The sequence below is a fragment of the Scyliorhinus torazame genome, chromosome 2, assembly GCF_047496885.1.
Source record: "Scyliorhinus torazame isolate Kashiwa2021f chromosome 2, sScyTor2.1, whole genome shotgun sequence".
Classification (NCBI taxonomy): domain Eukaryota; kingdom Metazoa; phylum Chordata; class Chondrichthyes; order Carcharhiniformes; family Scyliorhinidae; genus Scyliorhinus; species Scyliorhinus torazame.
This window is the reverse complement of record NC_092708.1, coordinates 219,541,570-219,555,000: the sequence shown is the minus strand read 5'-3', so window position 1 is coordinate 219,555,000 and position 13,431 is coordinate 219,541,570. Positions and strand designations below refer to the sequence as shown.

Here is a 13,431-nt window from a genome sequence, read left to right as displayed (position 1 = left end):
CACACAAAATGCTTCATGTTGTAATATTTTTGCATAGAGATATCTTTATTCAAAACAGAAAGGATAGAGAGGGCATTCAAACCAGAAGGCTATTGAGAGAGAGCAGTGTGTTTCAAATTTTGCAGAGTACCCGACTCACAATGATCTGAACTTCTGCACAGTTTGTTGTAATTGTTGGTTCAGTACAACAGTATTTCAAGTTCATATCCACACCACCAGCAGCAACAGGAGAGTTTACACTGTTGGCATTTCACCTGTCCAGGCAGCGCTTCTGAACAGCTTCCACACAAGCATTTCGGAGCAGGTTTATCACAGATCTGGGGTCATCACTCTTCATGACTGCACTGCCAGATACGATCATGTTTGCTCCAGCCTGAAAGAATTTCAGGTTTAATATCACACAACATGCCAATTTTTAATACAAATCACACATACTATAATGACCTATCTAGAGCAGGACTTCCCAAACTGTGGGTGTCATCCGCAGTGGGGTCCCAAGGCAAGAAATAGATGCTTTAAATCTCTCGCTCCCTGCCCCATGTGAACAAATGGACATATCTTGGAGGCCTGGTTTCTGCTCAAAAACACCTGCAAGAACGTAGGTGTTTGCTTTTTAAAAGAAGAAATGGGTGTGGGGGTGGGGCACCTTAAAACTCCAGTTTGAATGTAAAAGGAAAGTGTATGGGTTTTCTTTATAAATTGAGTACCAATTCATTTCCTCCTCCCCCTCCCACAAAAAATGAAGGGGCAATTTAGCATGGCCAATCCCTACCCTGCAAACATGAAAGTATTTGTAAAAAGAAAATTTTAGAAAAGGCAGAGGCTGCAGCCCTCTGCCCTTCACGGATTAGTGCCATGAAACTCTTTTTACATGAAGCTGAGCAGCCAGTCTTACCTTTCAGGATGGCTGAGATGTTAAATTATCAAACAGATTTAAATAAACCAATTAATTGAATCTCAAATTGAAATGGTCTTGAATTAAGGAATCAGTTTGTATGCAAGGTAGACTTAGGGAGCATAAAGGATACACACCAAGCTCAAATTTTGAGAGTCCTTGATATTTCATGGGCATGCAGGGCAAAGATTTAAATTCTTGCTCTAGCTGATCTCAGCCAGGGCAGCAGGTAAGGTGTTAGAAATGTCCTCTGCATTCAGAGGCTAGGGAGAACAGACATCCTCCTCCTAACTTTGCCTGATGATTCACTGAATGTTAGAACTAGTGTTGTCTGTAGTTCCTCCCTGCAAACCCACAAAGTGTGCGGTATCAAACAGCTACCGGCACCCATGGAAGATTAGTATCTTCAGCAGAGAAGAAAATACAGGAGCCACTCGAGTCCGTAGCCACAAACTCAGCCTGTGTTGCAGACATTGAGAAAATGTCACACAAGGCCCAGGGGATGGCACCTCAACTACAGTGGACTTGCAAAAGAAAAGGTGGGATGAAGAAATTTCAACCTGTTGGAATCAATTAAACATCACCAATTATATGCTAGATTTCACATTTGTCAAAGTATAATACCTCTGCACATTTATGAATAGTGTCTGGTCCCACGCCTCCATCAACTTCAATATCCAGAGAAGGGAATTGTGTCCTCAACCACTGGACCTAAAGCAAAAGACAGACAAATTGCTTTCCATTCCAAAGCTCTTGAAATTGACAATGGAGGGAAATATTCCAGCAAACTTACCCCACAGCTAAATAGAAACAGACTTGTAACAGGTGTAGTAAGACTCTATACCTGCATTAGGACATTAAAATAAAAAGAACTTTCTTGCAATTGATGAGGAATTTAAACACCACTAGTTGTTCCTCTAACTGCATTTGAAACCAATTTATTCACTGATCAAACACTAACAAGCCACAAAATACAAATAGTTTGAGGAAATCGAATGGAAATTATACCTTTGGCATCATATCACTCATGAATTTCTGACCTCCAAACCCAGGTTCCACAGTCATCACCAGGGCCATGTCAATTTGATTTGCCCATGGAGCTAAATCTTCGACAGTTGTACCTGGTTTAATTGCCAGTCCCACCTTAAGAGGAAGAATACAATATATAGCGTTTAGAACATGATCACCAAATGATGTGGATTTCTGCACTTCACATTAGGATTTGAAACCTCATTCAAACAGAAGTAAAGGAAAACTTTTATCAGATGTACTGCCTCATTCTGCAAGCCCTTTGTTGGAAGCCGAAAAAGATACACCCTCTGTGATCCTCCATTAGATGCAATATGTGAATTTGGAAAGTTTCAAAATTAAACCGGCCAAAATTCTTCTTACATTTGGGTTTTAAGAAATTTGAGTTCTTTTATATAGGGGAGGTAATGGTATTGTCACTGGACTAGTAATACAGAGACCCAGAGTAATGTTCTGGGGACCTGGGTTCAAATGATGGTGAAATTTGAATTTAATAAAAATCTGGAATTAAAAGACGAATGATGACCATTAAACCATTGTAGATTGTTATAAAAACCCATCTGGTTCACTGTGAACCTGGTTTGGTCGACATGCGACTCCAGATCCACAGCAATGTGGTTGACTCTTAACTGCCCCCTCAAGGGCAATTAGGGTTGGCCAATAAATGCTGGCCAAGCGAGCCAGCCGTGTCCCATGAACACATTTTTAAAAATGTTTTGTCCCTAAGTGAAGTACAAAATTAATACAGGTTTGAGCAAATGAAAGGCTTTCTTTAAGGCATCCTGTGCCAGTCAAATGAAGAACAAAACTTAGTACCAAACCAGAGGCAGTTTTGTGAGCTCATGTCCACTAGAAAAATGCTGAAATCAGTTAAATCAGCCATTTCAAATAAATCCTTACAACTAGACAATCAGTCTGACCCTGAAGAGAATTCCCAATTTGATTTAGTGGTAACTTGTTTATATTGATCCAAGTTTTGCTTTTAACCACAAGTGGGAACTCTTAAACAGGGTTTTTCAAACTTCGGTCATGGGTGGGTGTTAGGAGGATCGAGGAGCGATCAGTTCTGAATACGGTAGAAGAGCCAAGCAGCTGCTACTGGCTTTTACATGGAGAATTGCAGTCGCTGCCGCCTTTTAAATGGAAGTACAGATTAGGCGGCGTGGAGTCTTCCGGCCAGAAGCAGCAGCAAAGATTAGATCACGTGCCCTGCACATAGAATTGAGGTGAAGCACCATCAGGGGATGTGCTTTTGGCACCAAAGCAGGGAGCAGAGTTGATTTGATTTTGCAACTGCTGGCAAGCAAGGCAAGTGAACGAACTGTGAGATCATTTTTTTTTTAAAGTAAGAGACAGCCAGAAACTCACAAGCAGTTTACCTAATAGGGTATCTCACCATAGAATCTGCTGAAAAGAGCTGCTCAGGAGACACAGCAGTGGTAGTGATAAGAGCTCAAAGGCCTCTGGTTAACATCCCTGAAAAAATAAACTCTGAACAAAGTATAAAGATGATTTATTGATGTATGGTTTTGTCAATTGTGACAATGCAAATAAGAAGGCAAAGCCCATATGTGTTATACGCAGAGAAGTACTGGAAAATAAGAGAAGCTTCAGAATTTGAATGAGAAGTGGTGTATGAAAAATTCCATTTGATGTTGAGATCCTAGTTATTAACCTACAGCGGCCTCCAAATGAAAAGACTTATGCTGCTGTAGCTTACCTATAATACCACAATAAAAACGTGTCAAAAGCCGAAGAGGCTTCAGCATTCTGGTGTAGCATCTCCCAGGAGTATCCAGTGCTGAGTTAAACACTCATTTTGTTGCTATTGCCCTTCACAATAACCGACGCGCGAGGTTAGATTTTCCTTTATTATAAAGATGAAGACAGCAGAAAGAAACTTGGCTGAGGTCTGCACCTGAGCATTGCCCTCTGCTCCCTTGAACCGGATTCAAGTGAGATCATATTAAAAGGTAAGCTAACATGGCATGTGTCACGAAGGTTTGCCGGTTGCCGAAAGTAGGTCCCAGGGGGAAAAAAGTTTGAAAAACACCGCTCTAGACCAATACACTCAACACATGGTAAATTGATGCTGTTCATTTTTAGAGACACATAATATGGAGTTGTGTTAAAGTCGCAGCAATGGATATGAGCATAGGTCACAAGACTGCTATTTGTCATCTGTCCATAACTGAGCAATGAAGAATCAAACGGCATTAGGCAGGTGAAATATATTGGTCACACTGCAACTATGTCAGTCATTTACAGCAGAAAAGACGACAATTCAGCCCATCAAATCTATGCTGACTCTCCACAAAGCAACCCCATTACCTAACTCAATTCCCAAAACCTTGTATTTTCCTTCTGCTCATCCAATTTCCTTTTAAAATTATTGATTGGTTCCATTTCCACCATCCTTGTGAGCAGCAAATTCCAGGTCATACCACTTACTGAGTAAAAAAATGTCCTCCTCATTCGCCCTGCATCCCTTGCCCAAGATCTTAATTATGTTTTTTCTTGTCTACCTTATCTAAACCTGTCAATCTTGTACATCTCTCTCAAATCTTCCCTCAATCTCCTGTAGTTAAAGGAAAACAACCCCAGGTTTTCAAACCTAATCTTCTAATTAAAATCCCCCACGCTTAGAACCATTCTGGTAAATCTACACCCGCTGAAGGATTCTCACATACTTCCTAAAGTGTGGTGATCAGAACTGGATGAATACTCTAGTTGGGCCCTAACCATCCATGTACAGACAATATCCACAGCATTCACTTCATCAACCTTCTCCACTACTTCATCAAAGTAGTCAATCTCATCTTAAAGCCCAAACTCTTTGTACTTGGGGCCCCCCCCCACACTTCCCACTGAAGCCAAACTTGCACTGCTGCAAACCTACTCATTGATAAAACCACAAAATAGCACATTATCATTATCCTTTTTTAAAGAAAATATTTTATTGAAGCATTTGTAATTTTCACAGTTTAACACTAACATTTCTTAATTTCTTAAACAACCGCGCGGGCTGACACACACAAAACAGTAAACGACGTCCCCTACTACCCCCGACCTATCCCTAATTACCCGTATACTAAGTTCCCTGTCCTTATCTAACATTGATGTGGAGATGCTGGCGTTGGACTGGGGTGAGCAGAGCACAGTCAGAAGTCTGACAACACCAGGTTAAAGTCTAACAAGTTTGTTTCGAATCACTAGCTTTTGGAGCACAGCTCCTTCCTCGGTTCACCATTCCATTCCCACAGTTCCATTTCCAGCTATCCTCCCAGCTCCTCTTCTCATCTCTAAACTCCGTGACCTTGGCCTCGGCTCCTCCCTCTGCGACTGGCCCCTGAACTTTCTAACCCACAGGCCACAATCAGTAAAGATAGGCAACAACACCGGTGCCCCACAAGGCTGTGTCCTCAGCCCTCAACTATACTCCTTATACACCTATGACTGTGTGGCCAAATTCCCCTCCAACTCGATTTTCAAATTTGCTGATGACACCACTGTAGTGGGTCAGATTTCAAACAATGACAAGACAGAGCACAGGACTGAGATGGTGAATTGGTGCGACGACAATCTCTCCCTCAATGTCAACAAAACGAAAGAGATTGTCATCGACTTCAGGAAGCGTAGTGGAGAACATGCCCCTGTCAACATCAATGGGAACAAAGTAGAAAGGGTCGAGAGCTTCAAGTTTTTAGGTGTACAGATCACCAACAGCCTGGCTTGGTCCCCCAATGCCGACACTATAGTTAAGAAAGCCCACCAACGACTCTACTTACTCAGAAGACTAAGGAAATTTGGCATGTCAGCTGCGACCCTCACCAACTTTACAGATGCACCATAGAAAGCATTCTTTCTAGTTGTATCACAGCCTGGTATGGAGCCTGCTCTGCCCAAAACTGCAGGAAACTACAAAAGGTTGTGACTAGCCCAGTCCATCATGCAAACCAGCCTCCCATCCATAGACTCTATCTATAATTCCCACTGCCTCAGAAAGGCAGCCAGCATAATTAAGGACCCCCACGCACTCCAGACATACTCTCTTCCACCTTCTTCCGTCAGGAAAAAGATACCAAAGTTTGAGGTCACGTACCAACAGACTCAAGAGCAGCTTCTTCCCTACTACCATCAGACGTTTGAATGGATCAACCTCGTATTAAGTTGATCTTTTCTCTACACCTTGCTATAACTGTAACATTATATTCTGCAGTCTGTCCTTCCTTCCCTATGTACGGTATGCATTGTTTGTGCAGCATGCAAGAAACAATACTTTTCACTGTATACTAATACGTGACAATAATTAATCAAATCAAAAAATTCACCTCCCTGATAGGGGCCCCTTCCCACTCCATCAACTCCTTGTATATCTCCGAAACCCTCCCCTCTCCAACCCCTGTTTTTGACATCACCTGATACTATAGTCCCCTCGGGGAGGCGAGGAAAGCTTGGGACCTGCCTCTGTAGTCCCGCACCTGTAGGTACTGAAACCAGTTCCCACCCGGCAGCTCAAACTCCTCTAATTCCTCAAAGGTCGGAAAGCCCTCCTGGATGAATAGGTCCCCAAATCTCTCAATCCCGGTTCGCTGCCATCTCTTAAAGCTCCCATCCAGCCCTTCCCAGGGCAAACCGGTGGTTGTCATAGATCCGTGACCACACGCACGGCCAGTCCCATGTACTGCCTCCATTGCCCCCACGCCCTTAGGGTTGTGAGTACTGAGCCGGTGAGAACGGCAGAGGCGCCATTAGTAAAGCCTCCAAAGGACTTCCGGTTGCGGCTATGCGGAGCTAAGTCGCACATTGGGCGGCTCCCGCAAAAACGGACTTTTGGGCTCTTTTCAGGGCCCCCAAACGGCACTTTTTCGATGTTTCCCGGTGTGGGAAGAGGATTATAACAGCTGCCCAATAGTATATGGCTTCTACTAGGAGCGGGGCGACTAAAAAGGTGGTGGTGGACCCGAAGAAGGTGCGAGGGAAGAAGAACAAAATGGCGGCAGGCGGAGACCAGGCAGCGTGGATGCAGTGGGCGGAGGAGCAGCAGGAGCATATCTAGCGCTGCTTCAGAGAGATTAAAGCGGACCTGCTAGAGCCGATGAAAGCTTCTATCGATAAGCTGCTGGAGACACAGACGGCCCAGGGGGTGGCGATCCGCGAGGCTCGACGAAAGATCTCCTACAACGAGGACGAGATCTTAGGCCTGGCGGTAAAGGTGGAGGCGCACGAGGCGCTCCACAAGAAGTGGCAGGAGCGGTTCGAGGAGATGGAGAATCGGTCGAGGCGGAAGAATCTGCGGATTCTGGGGCTCCCGGAGGGGCCGATGTGGTCACCATGTTGAACTCGCTGATGGGAACGGGGTCCTTCCAGGGTCCCCTGGAGCTGGAAGGGGCCCATCGAGTGCTGGCGAGGAGGCCCAAGGCTAACGAGCCTCTGCGGGTGGTGCTGGTGAGGTTCCATCGGTTCGTCGACCGGGAGTGTGTGCTCAAGTGGGCCAAGAAGGAGAGGAGCAGCAGATGGGAGAACGCGGAGGTTCGAATATACCAGGACTCGAGTGCGGAGGTGGCGAAGAGGAGGGCGGGTTGGGCACTGTTTTGGTTGGGTTGGTCGGGGGGACTCTTGGAGGGGGGTAGGTAAACGGAACAGGAGTGGTGGACGGCGGTGAAATGGGGGCCCGCATGTTCGCGTACCTGAAGGGGCTCAAGGCGGATGTGGTTATGCTTCAGGAGACACACCTGAAGGTGGCAGATCAGGTAAGATTGAGGAAAGGGTAGGTAGGTCAGGTGTTTCACTCGGGGCTGGACGCCAAAAATCGAGGGGTGGCGGTCTTGGTGGGAAAGAAGGTGTCATTCGAGGCATCGAGCATTGTGGCAGATAATGGCGGTAGGTACATAATGGTAAGTGGTAAGTTGCAGGGAGGGTGGTACTGGTCAATGTGTATGCCCCGAATTGGGACGATGCGGGTTTTATGCGGCGTATGTTGGGTCGGATCCCAGACTTGGAAGTGGGGGGCCTGATAATGGGGGAAGACTTTAACACGGTGCTGGATCCGGCACTGGATCGCTCCAGGTCTAGGACGGGTAGGAAGCCGGCGGCGGCCAGAGTGCTGAGGGGGTTTATGGACCAGATGGGAGGGGTGGACCCTTGGAGATTTGCAAGGACGGAGGCTAGGGAATTTTCATTCTTCTCACGTGTCCATAAGGCTTATTCCCAAATCAACTTTTTCGTTTTGAGTAGGGCGCTGATAGCGAGAGTAGAGGATACAGAGTATTCGGCAATAGCCATTTCGGACCACGCCCCGCATTGGGTGGACTTGGAGATGGGGGAGGAGAGGGACCAGCGCCCGTTGTGGCGCTGTTGGCGGACGAGGAGGTGAGCGAGCAGATCCGAGGAAGTATAGAGAGGTACTTGGAGACCAACGACAACGGGGAGGTCCGAGTGGGGATGGTATGGGAGGCGCTGAAGGCGGTGGTGAGGGGAGAGCTGATCACCATTAGGGCCCACAAGGAGCAGGGGGAGAGGGAGAGGCTGGTGGGGAGATGGTGAGGGTATACAGGAGGTATGCGGAGGTGCCCGAGGAAGGATTGTTGAAGGGGCGCAGCCTCCAGGCCGAATTTGAACTGGTGACCACCAGGAAGGCGGAGGTGCAGTGGAGGAAGGCCCAGGGGGCGATTTAAGAGTATGGGGAAAAGGCAAGCCAGATGCTGGCGCATCAGCTTCGGAAGCGGGACGCAGCTAGGGAGATCGGGGGAGTTAAGGACAGGGGAGGGAGTGTGGTGCGGAGTGGGGTTGGCATCAATGGGGTCTTCAGGGACTTTTACGAGGAATTGTACCGATCCGAGCCCCCACAGGAGGATGGAGGGATGGGCCGCTTCCTGGACCAACTGAGGTTTCCAAAGGTGGACGAGGGACTGGTGGCGGGATTGGGGGCCCCGATGGGGCTGGAGGAGCTGACCAAAGGGATAGGAAGCATGAAGGTGGGGAAGGCACCGGGGCCGGACGGTTTCCCAGTCGAATTCTATAAAAAAATATATGGACCTGTTGGGCCCGTTGCTAGTCAGGACCTTCAATGAGGCAAGGGAGGGGGGGGGGGTCTTTTCCCCCGACGATGTCCCGGGCACTTATCTCCTTGATCCTGAAGCGGGACAAGGATCCCCTGCAATGTGGGTCTTACAGACCGATTTCCTTGCTAAATGTAGATGCCAAGGTGCTGGCGAAGGTCTTAGGCACGAGGATTGAGGATTGTGTGCCGCAGATCATCCATGAAGACCAGACGGGGTTTGTGAAGGGGAGGCAGTTGAACGCGAATGTGCGGAGGCTTTTTAACGTTATGATGCCGGCGAGGGAGGGGGAGGCGGCGATAGTGGTGGCGGTGGACGCTGAGAAAGCCTTCGATAGGGTAGAGTGGGGGTACCTGTGGGAGGTGCTGAAGAGATGCGGGTTTGGGGAGGGGTTTGTCAGGTGGGTTAGGCTGTTGTATGAGGTCCCGATGGAGAGTGTGGCCACAAACAGGAGGTCCAAATACTTTCAGTTGCACTGAGGGACGAGGCAGGGGTGTCCCCTGTCCCCCCTGCTCTTCGCACTGGCGATTGAACCCCTGGCTATGGCACTGAGGGAGTTAAGGAAGTAGAGGGGGTTGGTGCGGGGTGGGGAGGAGCATAGGGTGTCACTCTATGCGGACGACCTGCTGCTGTATGTGGCGGACCCGGTGGGGGGGAATGCCGGAGGTAATGAGGATTCTTAGGGAATTCGGGGACTTCTCTGGGTACAAGCTCAACATGGGGAAGAGCGAGCTGTTCGTGGTTCAGCCAGGGGACCAGGAGAGGGGGATTGGCGAGCTCCCACTAAAAAAGGCGGAGAGGAGCTTCAGGTATTTGGGGGTCCAGGTGGCCAGGAGCTGGGGGGCCCTGCATCGGCTTAATTTTACAAGGCTGGTGGAGCAAATGGAGGAGGAGTTCAAGAGGTGGGACGCGTTGCCGCTGTCCTTGGCGGTCAATCAAAATAACGGTGCTCCCAAGGATTTTGTTCCTGTTCCAGTGCCTCCCCGTGTTTATCCCGAAGGCTTTTTTTAGACGGGTTAACAGGAGTATAATGGGGTTTGTGTGGGCGCGAGGGACTCAGAGGGTGAGAAGGGTGTTCCTGGAGCGGAGTAGAGATAGGGAGGGGACTGGCGCTGCCCAACCTCGGTGGGTACTACTGGGCTGCCAATGCGACGATGGTGCGCAAGTGGGTGATGGAGGGGGAGGGGGCTGCATGGAAGAGGCTGGAGACGGCGTCTTGGTGGGTATGAGTCTGGGGGCGCTGGCAACGGCGCCGCTGCCGCTCCCTCCAAGGAGGTATACCATGAGGCCGATGGTGGCGGCTGCCCTCAAAATTTGGGGACAGTGGAGGCAGCATAGGGGGTAAGTTGGGGCCTTGGCGTGGACTCCAATACGGGGGAACCACCGGTTCGCCCCAGGGCGAACAGGTGGAAGGTTTTCGGCGTGGCACAGGGCAGGGATACGAAAGTTGGGGGACCTGTTTGTGGACAGGAAGTTCGCAAGCCTAGGTGAGCTGGAGGAGAAGTACGGGCTCCCCCCCCGGGGAACACCTTCAGGTACTTACAGGTAAGGGCGTTTGCCAGATGGCAGGTGGTGGAATTCCCGCGGCTGCTGCCACACACAGTACAGGACAGGGTGCTCTTGGGAGTGGGGAAGATCTCGGAAACTTACCAGGTGATGCAGGAGGTGGAGGCCTCGGTGGTGGAGGTGAAAGGTAAGTGGGAGGAGGAGTTGGGAGAGGAGATTGAGGAAGGGACGTGGGCAGATGCCCGAGGGAGGGTGAACTCTTCCTCATCATGCGCGAGGCTCAGCCTCATACAGTTTAAGGTGCTGCACAGGGCACACATGACCGGGACAAAGATGAGCTGGTTCTTTGGGGGTGAGGACAGGTGTGTTAGGTGCTCAGGGAGCCTAGCAAACCACACCCATATGTTCTGGGCATGCCCAGCGCTGGAGGAATTTTGGAAGGGCATAGCGAGGACGGTGTCGAGGGTGGTAGGATCCAGGGTCAAACCGAGCTGGGGGCTCGCAATATTTGGGGTGGCAGAGAAGCCGGGAGTGCAGGAGGCGAAAGAGGCCGGTGTTCTGGCCTTTGCGTCCCTGGTAGCCGGCAAAGGATTCTTCTTCAGTGGAAGGATGCGAGGCCCCCCAAGTGTGGACTCCTGGATCAGCGATACAAGGGTTCTTCAGGCGGTGGCAACCGTTCTTAGACTTCCTGGCAGAACGGTAGACATTGGTCAATGGCAGCAGCAACTCGGGGGGGGGGGGGGGTTACCTTGTTTTTGTTATTTACACTGAAGGGTCTGAGGGGGAGTTAATGTTAATTTATTATTTATGTACAGGGGGGGGCCGGGGGGGTATGGAGGGTTGCTTTTCTAGACTGTTTTGTACTTAACCCTGTTGGGTTCTTTTTTCATTTTGTTATTGATATTTTATGAAAACCTTAATAAAAATTGTTTTTTTTTTTTTTTAAAGTAAAGCCTGAAAACTCGTACCCTTGCAGGATGACGTTTCAATTCGCTCCCAAACCAACCCCTCCCCCACTACCCACTTCCTGACCATCGATATGATGCCCGTCCAGTAATAGCTAATAAAGCTCGGGATGGCCAAACCCCACTCTCCGCGACCCCGTTTCAGGAGTGCCTTCTTTACTCTCGGTGTTTTGCCCACCCACACACAACCCGATATCGCCACGTTCATTTTCCTGAAAAAAGTCTTTGGGACAAAAATCGAGACACATTGAAAAAAGAGCAGTCTCAGAAGACAGTCATCTTTACCATCTGGACCCTCCCCCCCCCCCCCCCCCCCCCCCCAGCATCAATGGGAACATGTCGCGTCTGCGGAAGTCCCTTTTCATTTGATCGACCGCTTTGCCCAGATTTAACTTGCGACGCTGCCCCCAATGCTTAGCCACTTGAATTCCCAAATATCTAAAGCTCCTCTCAGCCACTTTAAAAGGTAACTCCTTCAGTCTCCTTTCCTGCCCCAGTGCCTGGATCACGAACATCTCGCTCTTTCCCATATTTAACTTGTAGCCTAAAAATCGGCCAAATTCTACTAGTACCTCCATGATTTCGGCCATCAGCCCCCACTGGGTCTGTGAAGTAGAGCAGCAAATCGTCCACGTAGAGAGACCCTCTGCTTACCCCCCCCCCCCCTTTTACCCTCCTCAGCTGCCCCTCCGCCTTACCTGTGGAAAGGAGCCCAATTCCATTTGGAATCTCTGACGCTACTTCAGGAGCTCCTCATCCGGAGATTCCGCATACCTCCTGTCCACCTGCAAGATTTCCTCCTACCGACCTGTCCAGCTCCGCCCGTTCGGTCTTCTCCCTATGGGCCCGAATCGAAATACATTCCCCTCTAATAACCAACTTCAATGCCTCGCACCCCAGCCATGGTCTCTCCAATATCATTGTTCTTTATATGCCCCAGAATGGCCTCCCTCACTCACTCACAGACCTCGTCGTCCGCCTACAGCCCTACATCTAATCTTCACTGCGGGCGCTGGGACATTCCTGCGCTTATCCAGTGTGGCGCGTGGTCTGACCCCACAACTGCTGAGTACTTAGTGTCCTCCACCTCCGCTGTTTTATCCAGTACAAAGAAATCTATCCTGGAGTATACCTTGTACACATGGAAGTAAAATGAATATTCCTTGCTCCGTGGCCTCTTGAATCTCCACAAATCCACCCCTCCCCTGCGCTCAATAAACCCCTGCAGTTCTTTCGCCATTGCTGATCCTTTCCCTGACCTAGAATTCGACCAGTCCATTGTCGGATCCAGGACCGTGTTGAAGTCACCCCCCCATAACCAAGCGGTGCGAGTCAAGGTCCGGGACCTTTCCCAGCACCTTCCTAACAAACGCGACATCATCCCCGTTGGGGGCATATATATTTACCAACACCACTGCCATTCCCTCCAGTTTCCCGCTAACCATAATAAATCTGCCTCCCGAGTCTGCCTCTATCTTCCCCACTTCAAATGCCACCCTTTTGTTAATCAGGATGGCCACCCCACTTGTTTTAAAGTCCAGTTCTGAATGGAATACCTGTCCGACCCATCCCATCTTCAGTCTAACCTGGACTCCAAGCTTCGAGTGTCTCCTGTAACATAGCCACCACCGCTTTTAGCTGTCTCAAGTGTGCAAACACACGGGCCCTTTTGACCAGCCCATTCAGTCCACGAACATTCAACGTAACCAGTCCGGGGGGGGGGGGGGGGGGGGGCTCTTGCCACCCCCTCCCCTGTCGATCAGCCATGACCAGCCCATGTGCTACTCCTCCCCTGGCTCGCCCTTCGGCAGCCACCACCATCTGGTCTCCATCTCCAACCTGCTAAAAGTCCCCAAGTCGTCAGCAGACACCCCCACACTCCTTACGATGCTGGGCGAACTTCTCATCCAAGTATTTAACCCACTGATCCAGCGTCCACTGAGCTGGCATGGTCGAACTTTGCTTCTCTGCCATT

The 13,431-nt window shown here is 49.4% G+C and overlaps 1 protein-coding gene across 2 annotated transcripts in view; it reads right to left on the bottom strand.

Moving 5' to 3' along the window:
- Window positions 1–26: 26 nt before the first annotated feature.
- The window catches only part of rpe (ribulose-5-phosphate-3-epimerase), a 56,731-nt gene continuing 43,326 nt past the window's right edge, over window positions 27–13,431 (bottom strand). For both annotated transcript variants that reach the window (XM_072484113.1, XM_072484105.1), the window contains exons 4-6: window positions 1,904–2,038; window positions 1,520–1,606; window positions 27–373 (exon numbers count right to left, since the gene is read on the bottom strand). In XM_072484113.1, coding sequence (XP_072340214.1) covers window positions 251–373; window positions 1,520–1,606; window positions 1,904–2,038 — 345 coding nt within the window. In that variant the 3' untranslated portion in view covers window positions 27–250. The remainder of the gene's footprint in view (window positions 374–1,519; window positions 1,607–1,903; window positions 2,039–13,431) is intronic.